Raw genomic sequence first — 17498 nt, 5'->3', positions numbered from 1 at the left:
AGAAACGTTTTTGTTGCCAACATAACAATACCAAAATCTATGATTAACTGGTAGTGACCTGTTGTTCAATTTTTTTTGCTGTTAGGATTACGTAAAATAAACGTAATGTTCGAGAAAGTAATCAAAAGAAGTAATGAACGTAACCGTTCGTGTATATTTTTTCGCAAAAGCTAAAGAGTTGGCGAATAGAAAAGAATCATTTTTAACAATCTCCAATTCATTAAGTTATAAAGATCTCTTCGAAGCTCTCATTAATCAATTTAACTTAGTAGCAATTAAAGACAATATAGTCTTAGCACTTAACGAACAACTTATAGATGAAAATAGTGTGTTGGAATTAAAAACGGGTGATATTCTTGCAATTATTCCTCCATTGAGTGGTGGCTAACAATGGATTATTTAAAAATTACCGCAGAACCACTATCAGTTGCAGACACTAACAGTTTGGTTCTGTCTCCTGATTGTGGTGCTGTTTCGATGTTTATTGGAACGACAAGAGATAATTTTGAAGGAAAAACTGTTGTTAAACTTGAATATGAAGCTTACGAAGATATGGCTTTTAAATCTTTACAGAAAATTTGTTCAGATATGAGAGGTAAATGGCCGCAAATTGTAAATATAGCAATTTTTCATCGGTAATTCTTTCACTAATTTTTCTTTATTTAAAATAAAATTAAAATAATTATTTTAGAGTCGGGGAAGTTCCTGTAAAAGAAGCTAGTATAATAATAGCTATTTCATCACCACATCGTGAAGATTCTTTACAAGCAACTCAATGGTGTATAGATATAGTTAAGAAAACAGTTCCAATTTGGAAAAAAGAGGTTTACGAGGGTGGACTTGAACCTGTATGGAAAGAAAATAAAGAATGTGCGTGGTCAAGACATACTTAATAATAAAACTTGATTTCAATTTTTTGTTATTTTTATATAGATACTCATATATTTTAAAATACAATGTTGATGATATATTTTTGTAAATTATAGATACACCTCCCTTATTAAATAACACTTCCGATAAACCAGAATTGAATTTAAATGTAGTTAAACAAGGTGTGGTTGTACCAACCACGCCATCACATTTGATACAAATTAAATGTTCGAAAAAGGAAGTTGAGGAACGTATTGATAAATTTATTGAAAGGAAACGGAATGAAATAAATCGATGTAACGTTAGAGATTTTTGTCGAAAAACTGCGAGTGGTGACGATGAAGAAACTTCTTGTGCAAGAGTTGATTCTGTTTTAATAAAAAGAAAAGATTCCAAAGGACATTTACAGGGTATACATAATCGAATATTACGAATATAGTTAATTATAATTTGTTTATAGTAAATCGTGTTTACAACACTTACAATAGAGACCAAACAAATGCTGATTATCTAACAAAATATATTCCTAAAAATGGTGTCGATGAAAGAATTGAAAACTTGGAGAGTCAATTGAGTTTAACTACACCAGTTCCAAGAAGTATTTATATCCGATTAAAAGAATTAGAAAACCGTTTATTATATTTGGAATCAATTTCCCCCGAATACATTCAATTTTGGGTGAATAACGTTTTTTTGGATTTTTTTTTAAATTTTATTTTGATATTTTAGGAGAAAAATACAACCAACAAATCTTTTAAGAAAAAACGAATTTATAGTATTCAAGAAGTTGATCGATTAATTCTGGAATTAGAAACAAAAAGACAAAAACGATAACTTTTAAAAAGTGTAATTTTTTTAACAATAAAGAATTCTTTAAAAAATCAATAACTTAAATAAGTCCACATCAAACAAATATCCTTAAAATATTCAAATGCTGCAATTGCAAGGAATTTGGACCACTTGTACATATTCCAAGTTTCTATACCAATTTTAACCGTATTTAATTAAAAGATTAATTATCTCAATGAGTATAGTAATTAATACAGAAGCCCCCTTCAAACTTCAATGTTGAAACAATTTATTTTTTTGTTGATTAATATATAAATAATAAAAGCACATTAAAAAAAATGTTTTTAAGTACTGACTTATCAAAAAACTAAAAGCCAAAGTACAATTTATGTCAAAGGTATAATCGATAAAATTTTTAAATCCAAGTGCATTGCAACCAAATTGACATACTCAACGACTCACTAAAATTACGTAAAAAATACGAGTAATTTTCAAGGTCAATTTATGTATCTGTTTTAAAGGAAAAATATTTAGTTATCTGTCACCTCTAGAACCGTAAAGATGGGAAATCGATCATCGCTATTATTGAGACAAGAAGAAATTGAACAAATTCAACAAGAAACTGGATGTAAGTACTTAAACTAACCTATAAATTGAAACAATATAAATTTATGTGAAATTGATTTTTTTAGTCACGCCTAATCAAATCGAACGTTTATATTCGAGATTTACATCTTTAGACCGTGGGGACTGCGGTACTTTGAGTCGTGATGATTTGTTGAGGATACCAGAAATTGCTATTAACCCCTTGGGTGAACGAATTGTAAATTCTTTCTTTCAAGTGGATGATTTCAATGATAGAGTAAATTTTAGACAGTTTTTGTATGTTTTGGCTCATTTTAGGCCGATTAAAAAGAATAAGGAGAATACTTTGAATTCAAGGGAACAAAAATTGAAATGTATGTAAAAATTTTGAGGTTATGTTACCCTAAAAATTATATCTTTTTGTTTTAGTTGCTTTTAAAATGTATGATTTGGATAATGACGATCTAATATCGAAGGATGAACTATTGGCGATTTTGCACATGATGGTTGGCGAAAATATTAGCGAAGATCAATTAACAAGTATTGCAGAACGTACGATTTCTGAAGCAGATATTGATGGAGATCAAATGATTTCTTTTGAAGAGTTCTGTAAGGCCTTACAACGAACAGATGTTGAACAAAAAATGAGCATTCGCTTCTTGAATTAATGCTATAAAGTTACAAATCTTATAATATAAATTATGTGTGAAAAGTAGTGTATCCTAAGATTGCCGCATAATTAATTGCAGTATTTTTAAAAAATATGTATGTCCTTAACCAAAGCTTAATGTTAACATTTACGTAGGTATACAATGTAAATAACAGACCAAATTACAGTACCAGATAATATTTTATTGTATTTGCTAAGCAGATTATTTTACAAAATAAAATATGAAAATGAATAATGTATTTTTTGAGTTAATTGTTCATATAATTCTAATTTAACCACAAGTTATATAAAAACTTCTTATTCTTTAAAATTAAGCAGTTGAAGAGACAGCTAATTTTTTTAGATGATCCATAAATACTTGAAGGGAAACGTCATCTGTTAAAACTGGTGCTCCTCCATCCTATAAATACATAGAATTAGTATCATTGTTTATTATTATTAAGGATAAATAAAATAGTAGCGTGGAAAATGTTAATTTATAACAGCAAAATGGAAAAACAAGTTAGTAATGTGAGAAATAAGCACAGTTACTGATGATAAAATTGTGTACTGTACCATTGACGTCATTGTGCCTGGCATACCCTGTCCGAACAAATATGAAAAATAAAAAAAACATTCATTTACATGCAAAAAAAATCTAGTAACTAAAACATATCAATAAAAAATACATTAGCCATAAAACACATTTCAAATAATTCTATTTTATATGTGTAATAAAAATGTTTTATGATGTAGTATTCACAAAAACATGCTGTTATTAAACCTTATTTTACCTACCAATTTTTTGCATAACCTTTTACAATTCTACTATTAACTAACAAAAAACCAATTTGACAATATACTCACACCTCCAAACGAATACATATTATTATGAGTTTGGCTTGGATTGACTTTAGATAACAAAAACCTCGCTTGAGAACCCCCTTGTTCCGTATCAATGTATCTAGGCATTGGGAATCTAGTCAACAAAATTTCTTGGGCGTCATCTACAGGCGCTTGTAACAGCTGCCTGAAGTTTTCGTATTCTGGCATATCTTGATATTTATGACTACGCCATTGAGCTATTGTCTGTACAAAATAAATTATAATCATTTGCAAGGTTCTCTTAGAATCATAAGAAAATTATTAACGCATCTTGCGCGAGAAGTGACTAAAGTCGTTTTGCGCCGATTTCACATTATGCCCGCTACACGGTAAGACTTTGGCGGCAAAGTGCCCGCGCAAGATGTGTTAGGAAAAAAAATAATCGTACAAGTTGCTTGTAAGCAATCTCAGGCCCTCGCTAAAATATTCGTCACACATATTTAATACTTGGTCTGATATGAAGATTTTATGTTTAGCTGAATCAAGAATTAACCCTTCGTCTGTAAACGGTTTTTTAGCACCTTCCGTCTGTAAAGGTGGGTCTTTCGGGGTCGGCCGTTTTTTCATCCTGTTAATGCACTCAAAAAATTTTATAAACAATTTATGATAATGTTCGAAACCTTCAACTTGATAAATCAATCATAAAATTATCGCAAAATTTATTTTTGCCTACATATTTATTTATACAAATGAAGAAATTATTTGCCTAAACAGTTGTAGTGCGGGCAGGAAATACCCAGGTTTACAGAGGAAGGGTTAACTTAACACTATCACTAGAAATAGAACTAGACATTTTCAGGTTATGCTGTGCGTCCTCTGAAAAAGTGTTTGACGTTTTGAATGCTATGTTGAAAATTTGTTCAGAAATTAGTTCAAAGTGAACACTTGTTAACAAAAATGTATTAATTTTCTAGAATGTTTATATCTTTTATTGAACTAAACGTAGAATTAACAGTTGCACTATTATTAAAACTAACAGTAGACCTACAACCAGGTCAAAACTCGAAGAGTTTAGCAATCTTGGGAGACGCACAGTTGCATCCGAAAGTTTCTAGTTCTATGTCTACTGTTAGTGTTAATATGAATTCTAGGTTTATTTGTTATTCAGCGCCAAGGTGTTGTATATTTCGAATACTTCGAACTTGTTGCTGATAAAGAATGCAACATGGCTTTCAAAAGCTTCTAGTTCTAGTTCAAATATAAAAAAAAAATATTTCAGTTGAATTCCAGCAAAAATAGTGTAATAACCAAAGCTTTGGCTAGAGACTGTAGTTTACAAGATTGTTAACCTACAAATAATCTAAGGTTTGATAAGTACTATGTCCTTGCTTTGTAAGGCTTCCTTATTAAAACTTGAATCATTTATATGTATATCAAGAAATATAACAAATTTACCTCTCCATGGAAAATTAAAATTTGGAAAAATGTATCCATCAACAAAATCCTATCAGGTTGTATAGAACTTGTGTCCAACAAAACTGGTTCAGGAGGACCATTGAAACTATAACTATATAAAATCGGTTGTATCATAATCAAAGATTGTGTTAAATCTTCTCGCATTAACATGTGTCGATAAAATGACGTTTCATCCGGGGAATTGTTAAAAACCTGGAGAAATTGCGAACGACGAAGATGATACATGAATTGAGGATAAAGACTGAAGTTTTCACCCAAACGGAAACTGTTTGGATCATCTTTATTATATTCACCAAACTTTTGACACTGAAAATATGATTAATAGATTTATTTATGAGAAAAAAGTGTTTTTTTATATAATTTACATACCAAGCGTATTAACATACGATCTACCCATCTTAAAACATCCGGTCCATCATCAGTTTCAGCTCTATAAACTACCATTCTTGCCATAAGGACAGCTGCGGCTTCTTGATCAAAACCTGAACTTATATGATGAATATTTGCTGTTGCATCTGCCCAATTTCTGGCAATTGTTGTTACACGAATACGTTTCTGCCCAGCTGAATGCTTAGAATTTAAAAAATGTTAATTTTATAAAATAAAATACCCTATATAAATACCTGATATTGTGTGATAAACTGGATACATCCTCTTCCGCCTTGCGGAATAGGAGCTGAATGTTGATTAACAACCTCAAAAAATAAAGCAAATGTTGTACTAGGCATAAATGCGCACATTTTCCATTGCACAGTGTTTCCCATTCCAATTTCTGTATCAGAGACCAAAGGGCTCTTGGCATTTAATGAAACACATGGTCCAATTCCACCTTGTATCTTTAATTCTCTGGAACATTTCACTTCAAGTGTCCCATTGAAAGCCATCTTTAATTCATTTTTGTGATCACGAGCGAAAACCCTTTGGAAAGTCTGTTTAAATAAAGAAGAATTAAAGGAATCTCCCATAACCATATGACCGCCCGTCGAGTTGCAGCATTGTTTCATTTCCATCAAACCAGTTTGATCTAATGCACAAGAATAAATGTCGACACAATGGCTGTTAGTAGCAGCTCTCATTGCTAACATTTCATAATGTTTAATTGCCTTTTTCATATACTTGGCATTATCTTTATGGATGTCATGATGTGATCTGATGGGTTGTTTCAAATCATCATTTAAAACTTGACCTGGACCTTGAGAACATGGACCTCCAAGGAACATCATGATACGAGCTCCAGTATTAGCATAAGAACATTCAAGAAGACCAACAGCAATTGATAAAGCAGCTCCAGTTGACCTAAGCGGTCGCTTTCCTTGAGAAACTTGCCATGGATCTCTTTGTAATTCGCCAATTAAATCAGTTAGGTTCATTTCACAATTTGACACCGGTTGTAGAAATCTATTAGCTGGTGGGAGTGATTGTTGTGGCCTTCCAGGTTGCATGGGTTGTTGTTGTGGCATGGAGGTTCCTTTTCCAATGCCTAACATTTCCTGAATTTGTTTGGCAGAAAGATCTTTGGTGCCACGAAAAACATATGATTTACTACATCCTTCTGTACCTAATTCATGTACTTGAACCATTTTACCAAAAGTTATTAAGCCAACAAGTGCATTTTGCGGCATTAAACTTAGTGACATTTGTAAGGAATCTTTTAAAGCTCCTAGTTCTTCTTCATCCATGCAAGTATCAACTACCAAGAGAAAAATTGGGGGGAGACAGTTTGCTCTTGTTATTATATATTCTATTGTTGAAAACATTGGCATCAATTCTGCTGGTTGATGTTGTTCTGAGATCGCTCCATATTGTGCGGGAAACTAATTAAATTAGAATAATATCAATTCGAAATATAAACCTTCTAGCTTTAACAATTAATTTTAATTAAGTTAATAATTAATATGACTAATTTTTATTTATAAAATATTAATAAATATTCTTACCGCATTCCTTTGGAAACAAAAATTGCAAACCCATAATTTAGCTCTGTAATCAATTTGACAAAGAGGATTAAGAATAGCTCGACATGTAGTTCGTGAACAAAGTACAGGATCATATTGTATAGGTGGTAAATCAGCCCTTTCTTTTATGGGTTGATAAAGACAACCAAGTGGAACAACCAAACGCGTCGCTTCAATTCTGCTGGATGGCCAAACGTTCCAAGTAAATCGAATTCCATCTCGATCTTCATTAGATTGAATATATTCCTCGTATGTAGTCATCTAATAAATTAATATTATAAATTCTAGTAAAAAAGATTTTTATATACTTACTTTTATTGACTACAAAATCGGGGTAATTTCAACTAAGTAATTAAACGTTTTGATTAACAATTTCTGTTTATTTCATAGTTCCAACACACCAAAAACCACGTCACCTGTCAAAGAGAAAGCTCCATCAGCGGACGTTGTCGGAAATACACGTCACGTGACATCAACACTCCCTCATTTACCGACTGCTACAAAACAAAATGGCCTCTTGTTAAAAATTAAAAATTTGAAGTTTTGTCAAAATTCCAGTCCATTCAGTTTCATTCAATACCTATTCGTGATGATGTGATTATTTTACCCATTCAAATGTAAGTAAACGTAGTTGAATCGGTTTTACTCAAAATTATGCCGCCGCTAGATCCTAACCTAAAATTTATGTAGCACGCTGCTTAACATCTTCTGATAGTATTTCAGTTAGAAATGGAACAAAATCAAGCCCCGATCAAAGAACCTACCGAGTCGAAAACTACGTCTAAATCTGATACTGACTTATCTTCACCCGCAACGACAGATACATCAACTACAATTAAGAGGTAACTTTTAAGGTTTTATTTGTATATTGCGTGTTTGACACTTTGTTGCAGTATTTTCACTCCTCGTCCTAACTCCTCTGTCCTTTGGAAGTGTGACCTATGGAACGCTTCCGAATCCTATGTTTCAAGTAATGAAGATGAATCACAGTTCGGTGAAAGGTTATAAAAAGATTTTTAAAAATGTTTCTTAGCTTACAATTTTTCTTTGGCATTCTTGTCTGATTTGTGGTAGATATTTAGAATTCATTAGATTATTTTTGTAGCAATTTGAAAGTATTTTTTATCTAAATAAGGTGTACCATGTCAAGGTTGCATTTTTATACAAATACCAATTCACATTTTGTTTAATAATATTACTTTTTATGCTAGACTGATTTAGAAAGTTTATAAGTATTGCATTAGCCTTCACTTTTACAATTTTTATTTATTTTATTTAACATTTATTACCAATTCTTGGAGTTGTATAGATGTAGTTCATGCTTTAGTAGAAACAAATTTCAGTGTTGGTTAACATATTAAAGTGATTCATAAAATTTTCAAAATTTATAGATGAAAATCGCTGTTTGTTGAAAAAATATAATGCAGAAATAAAATGACACAACTAAGCTAATAATGTTGACAAATTCAATAGAAAATAGACTATATATTTTAATTCATTAATTATTTCAATATATGGATACTATTTTGCATACAATAACTTTAAGTTAATCTATTTTAAACAGTAAGACTTTTACACTTCTGTTATTTATACATTCACATATGCTGTTTTAATTTATTCTAAAATTAAAGTTGTGTGCATGATTCTTTAATGTCATAATTTTTTTGAAATCCTAACATTAGATAATAGAACATTAAATAATTTGAAAAATCAGAGAAATTTTAAATCTAAAGATATTTTATTTCTGATTCTTTTCAACTTGGAAGAATGTTTATACAATTTGGCCATGTGGATGTACCATCTGTTTAAGGGGGGAGATACATTTTCAGGATTTTTTTTTATTAAGAACTTCAAACATTTACGTCATTAACTACTGTTTACTGCATACATAAATGGGGTCATACACACTTATTAAATTTAGAGAAAATTTTTATGTCAAACGATATATACAAGTATATGCATGAATACAAAGTAAAAGAAATATTTTGATCAATTTTATATTTTGCGTAATTTGAAGTGAAAAATAGCAAATATTCAAACGAAATAATTTCGCGGCTTTTCTGTGACGTAGGAACCGCACTGCCTAAAACAAGTTAAATTGTCCGTTAGATAGCGCTTGCGGTGTGACAGTGTCAAAATAAAACCATGGATGTAATACAGTGTCTCTATTACATCCATGAACAAAACATAATAAACATAACCTACAAACACTCTATCTCTTTTCAATACAACCTAAATGACGTTCATCTCTTTCTCGCATTTGAGCGGGGAGCAGGGGACGCAAAAGTGAGAATCGTACGTCATCAACGCGGGAATTTTAAAAGCGCAAATGGGTATATAAATTTTCAATAATTTTTTTAACAATGACTTTGTTCGAAAATATTAAAAAAAAAATAACGGTAACTATATTTTTATATAAACTTTCAGAAAATATAATAAAAAAAAAATCGTGTATGACCCCATTGTTGATATATGTTTTTATACATCTCGATGAAGCGCGCTGCAGAACGGGACAGGGGCTATTACATCGAAAGTACTTAAAATTTCGCTTTAATATTTCACTGTGACATTCTTAAAACGTTTTTGTCATAAAAATGTTCCTTTTTATGAAAAAAAGATATTTTGAATTTTTTGAAAGTTCTAAATGTATTTCCTCCCTTAATTCGTTAACAGTTTTAGTGTAAAGTACAAGTCTTTAAAGCTGTTTATAAATCGTTAATAGTATAACTAATGTTATGATATATACGGAAGTTTTTATTTAAACGTGTGTTTTACCAATAAACTATTTGAAACGCGACGAGAACTTGGCTAGTAGACGACGACATGTTCGTCACGAGGTTTAAAACTTTGTAAACACGCGACACTTTCAAACCGTAAACTTTCCAAGTATTTTAAAGCTCCAGTCGACTTAAATGTGGTATAAAAAGTTTCCAGCGGTTAACATATCTAAAAAATTCCCGATGTGAACAGAATTTGATCAAAATAATGATATTAAATTACTTTTCCGGAAATGGTAGTTTTTCAATTTGTTATTATTGTAATCAATCTAAATTAAGGATAAAACCGCAACCCTTCACATCGAAATTTCTCGATTTCATGACAAACAAAAGTTCCGATAACCGCAATCAGGTCGTGGATTCTAGGTTAATTTATGTATGGCAGCGGTCTCTTTCGGTTTCATTTGGACGGGGGGAAATTGCGCTTTGAGGGCCGTTCTACCACGCACCGCCCGTGCTAGTTAGCTCGGTAAGCTCATTTCCCTTTCCTATTAGTTCGCGAAAATTACTCTATAAGTGAGCCGATGAGATGGTTAAGAGAGGGCGGAAGGCCTCGAAACGAAATTTTGAAGAATTGAATCGTTTAACAAATTTAGTTTTTTAGTAAGTAAAGTTTTGTTTGCAAACTTTTTTAGAAATTGTTTTTTATTCATTCTTTAACATGGAATGAGTCGTAAAAATACGAACATCAATATTAAAATAAGTAGGTTAATTGCTTCTATTATGGCTTTAAATAATTTGATTTAAAGCCTACAAAATAACTTAATGGAATCTAGTATTGTTTTTTATTAGAATATACTATTTTTTGCTTTTAAAAAGTTGGTTGTATTAGAGTAGATTATGTTTACCAATATTTATTGAAATCTTCAATTTACTTTGTAGTGATAGAGATGCTTTAACTCACGAGGATCTTTTGTCCCCGGATACATGGATCATTGGTGGTCCTTTAGGTTCAAAAAATGCAATACTTATATTCCGAAGTTCAGCTTTGGCAAACGCCACAGATATCACCATCCAAAGTAAACCGGCCTATAAACTCCATATTACTTACAAAGTCCTACAAGCTGAAACAAAATTATTGGCAAAACTTTTAGAATGTCATGGAATAACCGAAGTTATACCGACTTCTTCGGATTTTAACATCTTATGGACTGGTTCGCATCCCAAACCGGGAACGTTTCGTTGTTTAGCATCTCATCAAAAAGTAAATCACTTTCCGCGATCTTACGAATTGACAAGAAAGGATCGGCTATATAAAAATATTGAGAAAATGCAACATATGAAAGGGTATAAACATTTTGATTTTATCCCCCAAACCTTTGTTATGCCAAGCGAATACAAAGATCTTTGCTCGACTCATCATCGGACCAAGGGACCTTGGATTGTTAAGCCGGTTGCTTCAAGTCGCGGGAGAGGTATTTATATTGTTGAAACGCCAAATCAAGTACCATTAGAAGAACCCGTCGTGGTTGCAAAATATGTTGCGAAACCTCTTCTTGTCGAGGGCCATAAATGCGATTTAAGACTTTACGTTGCGGTTACTTGTTTTGATCCTTTAATAATTTATATTTATGAAGAAGGAATGGTTCGATTTGCTACTGTTAAATACGATACTAGTCATAAAACGTTATGGAATCCTTGTATGCATTTATGCAACTATAGCATCAATAAGTATCACAGTGATTATGTAAAGTATGAATTTAAGATTAGTTTGGTGATTTTGATAACATTTTTATCTTTTTTGGTTTTTTTTTAGATCTGATGATCCGAGTGCAGAGAATGTTGGTCATAAATGGACTTTAAGTGCTTTGTTAAGGCATTTAAAGGCTATGGGTAATGATACAGCTAATTTAATGTCTCAGATTGAAGATTTAGTTGTAAAATCGATTTTATCGTCTGGAAATTCAATAGTTACAGCATGTAAAATGTTTGTTCCAAGCATTAATAACTGTTTTGGTAATTATATTAGTTGTTTAAGTTAGAGTCTGCAAATGACTTTCTGCACACGTAAATTATATTAATTTTTTCCTGAAACTGTAAAACTGGCTTCCAAATCCGGAAATATATCAAATGTTCAACATAGCAGTTTCAGGGAAAAGAATATTTTTTTTATTTTGAGTTTCATAATCTTTTTCTTTTTGAAAGAACTTTATGGTTTTGATATACTGGTGGATGATACTTTAAAGCCTTGGCTTCTTGAAATAAATCTATCACCATCGTTAGGATGTGATAGTCCGCTTGACGTCAGATTGAAATCGGCAATGCTGGCCGATTTGCTAACTCTTATTGGTATTCCGGCCATCGATCCTATGCTTCGTATGAGCGTAACAACACTTTCATCGAAAAACTCGAGAACTAATAATAGTTTAAGAATGAAACTTAATGCGGTAAGTCTTAAAGGATGTTGTCTTTTATTGTAACAATAATCTCGTGTAAAACGATAATGTGAAATAAGTAACTTTATAAATTAAAATTTCTTTTGTAATTTAGTACCACAGAGTGCACTCTGCTGACGGATTAAGTAACACGTTGCCAAAAAAAAATTCGTCTCCATCCCAACATGGACGACTAACAACCAGCACGTTAAATTTATCGCAGGAAGAACAGCGTATTATAAAAATGGCTAAGGCTCAATTTGATCGTAGGGGTGGTTTCGTTCGTATTTTTCCTACAGTTGATAGTTGGAGCAAATATGGCCAATATTTAGGTGATTCATTTAAAACAGAATTATTAATGATGTTTCTTATGAATTCCGATATTTGTAAATTTTAGATCCGATAACAGGAGTACCAATGGCTTGTAGCATCACCAGTAATTACAATATTCAAATACCACATAATATGAATTTATTACTTTTTAATCACTTATTTCCTGAAATGGCTAGCAGTACATTAAAATTAGATCGAGGACATTTAAAAAGTTTGGATAAAACACGAGATTTGTCTTTGGATAGTAAAGGTATCCAAGTGCTTTAAAAATGTTTGATTCTTGAATTATATTTTTCTACTTGTATTTATAATTTTAGGTTTAATTGCCCTTCAACGACAAGATCGCTATGAACGGAAACTAACTCAAGGGCATAAAACGCTTCTTCCGCCGCATAAACCATTACACGAGTCGGAATCAGCCGAATTGAAGAAACAAATCTGTGATATGGTGAAAAATGGACAAAAATTAACGTAAAGTGAACCAAAAAATACACCTCCTACGGTATTTGTTGAGCCAAGTTTGACATTAACTGCGTTTATATTAACCGCTAAACTAGTATCAAGTTGTAGTTTAAAAAAGCTAATATTTAAATTTTAACTCAACAAATATTGTACTGAACTGTGTATACCTAATTTTTGTATTTAATGTAATACTTTATAGCCCCATAGAAATCAGAAAAGCATTTAGTCAGTATCTTAATTGCATTTTAAAGAGAATTGCAAATTCACCAACAGAAGAAGGGCATGTTGAAATTGTTTTAAAATTTTTACAGCGAGCATCAAATTATTTAAAATCACCATTTGCTATTAAGGTATGTTACTATTGATAAATTTATAAAGGCCCTGCACAACAAAATCATTTAGTTATACATTAAACATCAATTAGATATGATTAATATTAGCTTTGTTCCAACAAGCGGTCCGACTCGTCCGTTACTTGTCAAATGTAATCGTACATGTCAAGTAATGTCGTCACATTTTAACGGATTTTATTGCAATATTTAGCTGTGTGATTACATTTGACGAGTCTACGACGAGTCAAGCCGATTGTTGGAACAAAGCTATTATATTTATCTAGACATGGTGGTCTGTCTTCAAATGATGATGTTTAAAATAATGACTAGGTCTAATATTAGTTCTAATAATAGTGCTTAGAATGTTTTTAGTTCCAGGCCTAGTGTTTTAATTGCAGGTTTAACGTCACTATTTGAGTCATTACGTGTCAGGATTTATAGATTGTTTTTCATTTTTCCATAATCTTATTGGGGGAAATTGTTTCACTTAGGGCCGGTTGTACCACCACCCGATAAGTTTATTCCATAGATAAATTGGCGCACTTAGCCAATGAGAGCGTTTAAAACCGCTGTAACCATGGTAATTATCCGCTAGATAGTTTATCGGGAGGTGGTACAACCGGCCCTAAATAACTTAAATATTTTTACTTTTATAAAATATTTTTAGCCTCCAAGTCAAAAGTTGTCAATGAAAGATAGAACAGCTATTGTGGCCAAACAACTCAATGATTTTATCTATTTGTATAATAGAGAAACTGAGCTTTTTTGCCATTTAACTAAACATTCTGAAGTACCAAGAATCATCGCTTTCACTAATTTCCTGGAAACAGCTAGGTGAGTAGTATACTCAAAATGCATGCTGTTTTAAATTCTCAACCCCTCTGAAGTTTGTCAATGTAACAATCAAAACTCCTATTAAAATCTTAAATTTAACGTAATTTATTGTTTAACTTGTTATTTTTTATTAATATTTTATAATTTATAGGGAGAGCGACTTAGAAGAACTTTTACATTTACATACTGTGCCAATAAACGGGAATCAAAGGTCACCAAACTTCCAAAGTCTCCTAAAATGTTTACCAAACCTAAGCGGATCATGTTTGTTATCGCCTATTAATAGATCAAATCGAAATAGCATAAAAGTATCTCAATTATCATGATTCGTTTCAAAAAAGAATGAGACTTTTAGATTTTTATTATAAAATGTTACCAATTTTCTTAGGAGTATTTACATAAGTTATTTATCACGTTTATATTTTTCTTTTATTTATTATCTTTTGTAGCTATATAGGCAGCACTTCTTAGTTAATTATTTATTTGCTTCATCCTACAAATTTTTTTGTTGTTATTTATTTTTTATTATTTCTCGTTACACTCGCACATTTCAGTTGTAGTCCAATTCAGTCGTAAAATGGAAAGGAACGAAATTTTCATCCAGGCTGTGAGTCGCGCATATGAAATTTCACTACAAATAACCTTTTTGTCCACTAACAATTCTGCACTTGAGAGTGCATGTTTTTCTGCTAGTCCAATGATTTTTTAAAAATTATTATTGCATTTTTGTTATTTGCGCTGTTTTTTTAAGGTGGGTCGAGAAACTTAATTTTTATTGTAAAATATTTTTGAACGGTATTTTTTTGTGATTTTTATATTATTATTTATTTTTTCAAAGGATATTGTTTTTTATTTGTTTTTTTTTTTATTATTTTTGTATTCTTATGGTCTATTTGAAAATTAGGAAAACAATTTAAAATATTTTATCAGAATAACATTGAACATTGATGCAATAATCACACATCACGAGATTGTGTCACACCTAACAAAAATATATAATCAGCTAAGACACAGAATAAAAAATATATATTTAGAAATCAAGAGGGTGATAATGATTCATGATTAAAAATTGCGTTTAACTATGGTTCATTCCCCTCTTATAAATTTAGAAAAACGTTTATGAAGTTAGCAATAAAATCAGGGGGAATAAGATTTGCAATGGTGGACTGTATGCTTCATTTTATGTTAATATTTATCCCGAGAACCAAATTCATTGGCTGGCTTTTTATTTTGTCTAACAGAGCAGTTTTGTTTGAAAAACTTTTCTCGGCACTTTACTTCGTCAATCTTAACTTTTCTGATTTCATAGTCATCTCCGACGTAAGACTTTAGACGAATGATATCACTACATATTGTACCATGTTTGATAAATTACAATCAGTTTCTATTGTACGAGACGAGACGAGCGGCGCTATATTGACGCGACTCGAAAAAAACAAATCAATTTATAGAATATTGTTGGTCCTGATTAAGCGATTATAATATACATTTATATATAGTTTGGATTCCTTTCTTTGAAATTTGTTCCAAATGAGCGGATACCCAATTAACAGATCTCCCAATTAAGCGGAATCTACTGTATTTTACTTTAATCTTTAAATTCCCTGATTATGTCCTTAATAGCTACTGTGATCTAATTTTTAAATTTATTGACTTAAATATATGGGAAAAGTTTTTTAAAGCAAAGTTACATTTAGCTTCTGTTCTCCTAGTTTTTAAATCGACTATAGACGTTATTGCAAATGTCAGGTAAGAACACAAACTTTAAAGAAATCTTAAGTAGATATATTAACTAAATAGAGATATTTTTTGCATTTTGAATCAATAATCTGTTTGGGATTATTGATTTATTTAAGTATTAAAAATGTTTGGAAAACTTATATTTAGTGATATTTTAATGCAAGAGTTCCTTCTCGCACGAGCATTAACAAAAAAGTCTTCTTTGTACAAACACTAACTTAACATTTTTATACAATTTCTTTAGTGAATAAAGCTACATTTTAGTAGTATACAGAAAATTCGCAGGCCTATAAAGGAATTTTTGCAGAAACGAAATGCCAACGTTTAAGCTTACTTAGACAAATATATTTTTCATAATGCAGGTATATGAAATTTAGTACTTAGCAGTAGTCTATTTTTTCGAAAATGTAGTAAGAAAGGGAGATCGTCCTGAGCACACAATTATTGTGATAAACATAGATGGGAGCGGTTCTATTTTCGAACACTATATTTGTATGGAAACACATTACTCTTATTAAAGTATGTAGTTAGAGATAATTCAAAAATGTTCTTTAAATTTAAAATACAATACAAAAAAAGCAATCATTGAGCTTCTTGTGAACGCTCTTATTCGTGTTCGATTAATTCTACTTTGAACTTTGTGCACAATTAAAAAAAATATGTTGATTGATTGTATTTAACGTGTTTTGTAAATTACTAACGTTTCATCGAATAAATTTCTGAATTATATGTAATTTTTTTTTGGATATAATTGTTTGAACCTTATCTTAATATAATTCCAGTCTAATAGGTGTTAAAAAGATTTGTATTAATTTAGCGTGAAACGTCATTTTATGGACGTCGACATAAATATACAGTTTAAATTTGTTGATTGTCCGTTTTGTTCTATTTACGTTGAACATTACGTGATTTTAAAGCCGTTTTAATGCCTTTTGCGTTGCCAATAAACGTGTATTTGTTGAAAATTAAATTGGAAAGTTAGCACGTCGTTATGCTGGTTACTAGTTTCGATATTTGTTTTTAATGTTTTTTTATTAATAGCTTAGATATTTTTCAAAGAAAATGGAATGACTTCATATTATCTGCATTTTTATTTATTTACGAGTGGAACCAAAATTGAAAAGCGATGTTTAAGTACACACTGCTGATGTAGTGATCCTTTGTGGGAAATTAAGATTTTATTTTAGGTCTCGAGTATGCATGGTACCGCTGGTATTAAATTATTAATTTGAAAATCGTATCAGAGAACGGGACGTAAGTACTAAGAGCCTAACGTGTTGTTTGGCGAGACTTATCCCTAAGAGTAATAATACACTAGTTAGCTGGTGGACTATCGTGACTTTCTATTTGCAAGATTCTTGAAAATGTAACACATTAGTTATTTTCAAGCGATATTACAAATATCTAGGGATAAACATCGACAAGAAAATATCTTTGGTATTACATACGAGCAACTCCATAAAGCAGGAATTATTAAGGAAGCCCTCTGAGAACAG

At 31.1% G+C, this 17498-nt stretch overlaps 5 protein-coding genes across 7 annotated transcripts; 4 read left to right on the top strand and 1 right to left on the bottom strand.

Moving 5' to 3' along the window:
• The first annotated feature begins 133 nt into the window (after nucleotides 1–133).
• Nucleotides 134–388, top strand: LOC139430733 (Molybdenum cofactor synthesis 2A). Its single transcript, XM_071197956.1, has one exon. It carries the CDS (start codon nucleotides 134–136, stop codon nucleotides 386–388), a length of 255 nt encoding a protein of 84 aa, XP_071054057.1.
• Nucleotides 389–390: 2 nt separating this feature from the next.
• Nucleotides 391–1758, top strand: LOC111416666 (Molybdenum cofactor synthesis 2B). Its single transcript, XM_023048759.2, has 5 exons — nucleotides 391–635; nucleotides 692–870; nucleotides 987–1280; nucleotides 1331–1548; nucleotides 1600–1758. Exons 1-5 carry the CDS (start codon nucleotides 391–393, stop codon nucleotides 1702–1704), a joined length of 1041 nt encoding a protein of 346 aa, XP_022904527.2. The 3' UTR covers nucleotides 1705–1758.
• Nucleotides 1759–1966: 208 nt separating this feature from the next.
• Nucleotides 1967–3153, top strand: LOC111416645 (calcineurin like EF-hand protein 1 elm). The gene is made up of 3 exons (XM_023048718.2): nucleotides 1967–2287; nucleotides 2352–2618; nucleotides 2674–3153. Exons 1-3 carry the CDS (start codon nucleotides 2221–2223, stop codon nucleotides 2910–2912), a joined length of 573 nt encoding a protein of 190 aa, XP_022904486.1. The 5' UTR covers nucleotides 1967–2220; the 3' UTR covers nucleotides 2913–3153.
• LOC111416640 (transport protein Sec23) lies at nucleotides 3076–7588 on the bottom strand. 2 transcript variants are annotated; one of them, XM_023048707.2, is made up of 8 exons: nucleotides 7462–7588; nucleotides 7132–7410; nucleotides 5818–7008; nucleotides 5564–5764; nucleotides 5174–5500; nucleotides 3761–3982; nucleotides 3470–3496; nucleotides 3076–3314 (listed from the first exon to the last, which is right to left on the bottom strand). In XM_023048707.2, the coding sequence occupies exons 2-8, from the start codon at nucleotides 7408–7410 to the stop codon at nucleotides 3225–3227; spliced, it is 2337 nt and encodes a 778-aa protein (XP_022904475.1). In that variant the 5' UTR covers nucleotides 7462–7588; the 3' UTR covers nucleotides 3076–3224. The 2 variants fall into 2 exon arrangements, with proteins under 2 accessions (XP_022904475.1, XP_071054050.1); XM_071197949.1 differs by lacking the exon at nucleotides 3470–3496 and having other exon boundaries at nucleotides 7462–7587.
• Nucleotides 7589–7627: 39 nt separating this feature from the next.
• LOC111416639 (Tubulin tyrosine ligase-like 5) lies at nucleotides 7628–16731 on the top strand. 2 transcript variants are annotated; one of them, XM_023048705.2, is made up of 12 exons: nucleotides 7628–7766; nucleotides 7865–7991; nucleotides 8043–8150; nucleotides 10809–11618; nucleotides 11683–11882; nucleotides 12072–12313; nucleotides 12417–12633; nucleotides 12699–12884; nucleotides 12952–13105; nucleotides 13296–13446; nucleotides 14096–14262; nucleotides 14414–16731. In XM_023048705.2, exons 2-12 carry the CDS (start codon nucleotides 7879–7881, stop codon nucleotides 14586–14588), a joined length of 2523 nt encoding a protein of 840 aa, XP_022904473.2. In that variant the 5' UTR covers nucleotides 7628–7766; nucleotides 7865–7878; the 3' UTR covers nucleotides 14589–16731. The 2 variants fall into 2 exon arrangements, with proteins under 2 accessions (XP_022904473.2, XP_022904474.2); XM_023048706.2 differs by lacking the exon at nucleotides 8043–8150 and having other exon boundaries at nucleotides 7629–7766.
• The last annotated feature ends 767 nt before the right edge of the window (nucleotides 16732–17498 follow it).

This window comes from Onthophagus taurus, chromosome 7, assembly GCF_036711975.1.
Source record: "Onthophagus taurus isolate NC chromosome 7, IU_Otau_3.0, whole genome shotgun sequence".
Taxonomy (NCBI): domain Eukaryota; kingdom Metazoa; phylum Arthropoda; class Insecta; order Coleoptera; family Scarabaeidae; genus Onthophagus; species Onthophagus taurus.
The sequence above is the reverse complement of the archived record's forward strand: the minus strand, read 5'-3'. Positions and strand labels throughout refer to the sequence as shown.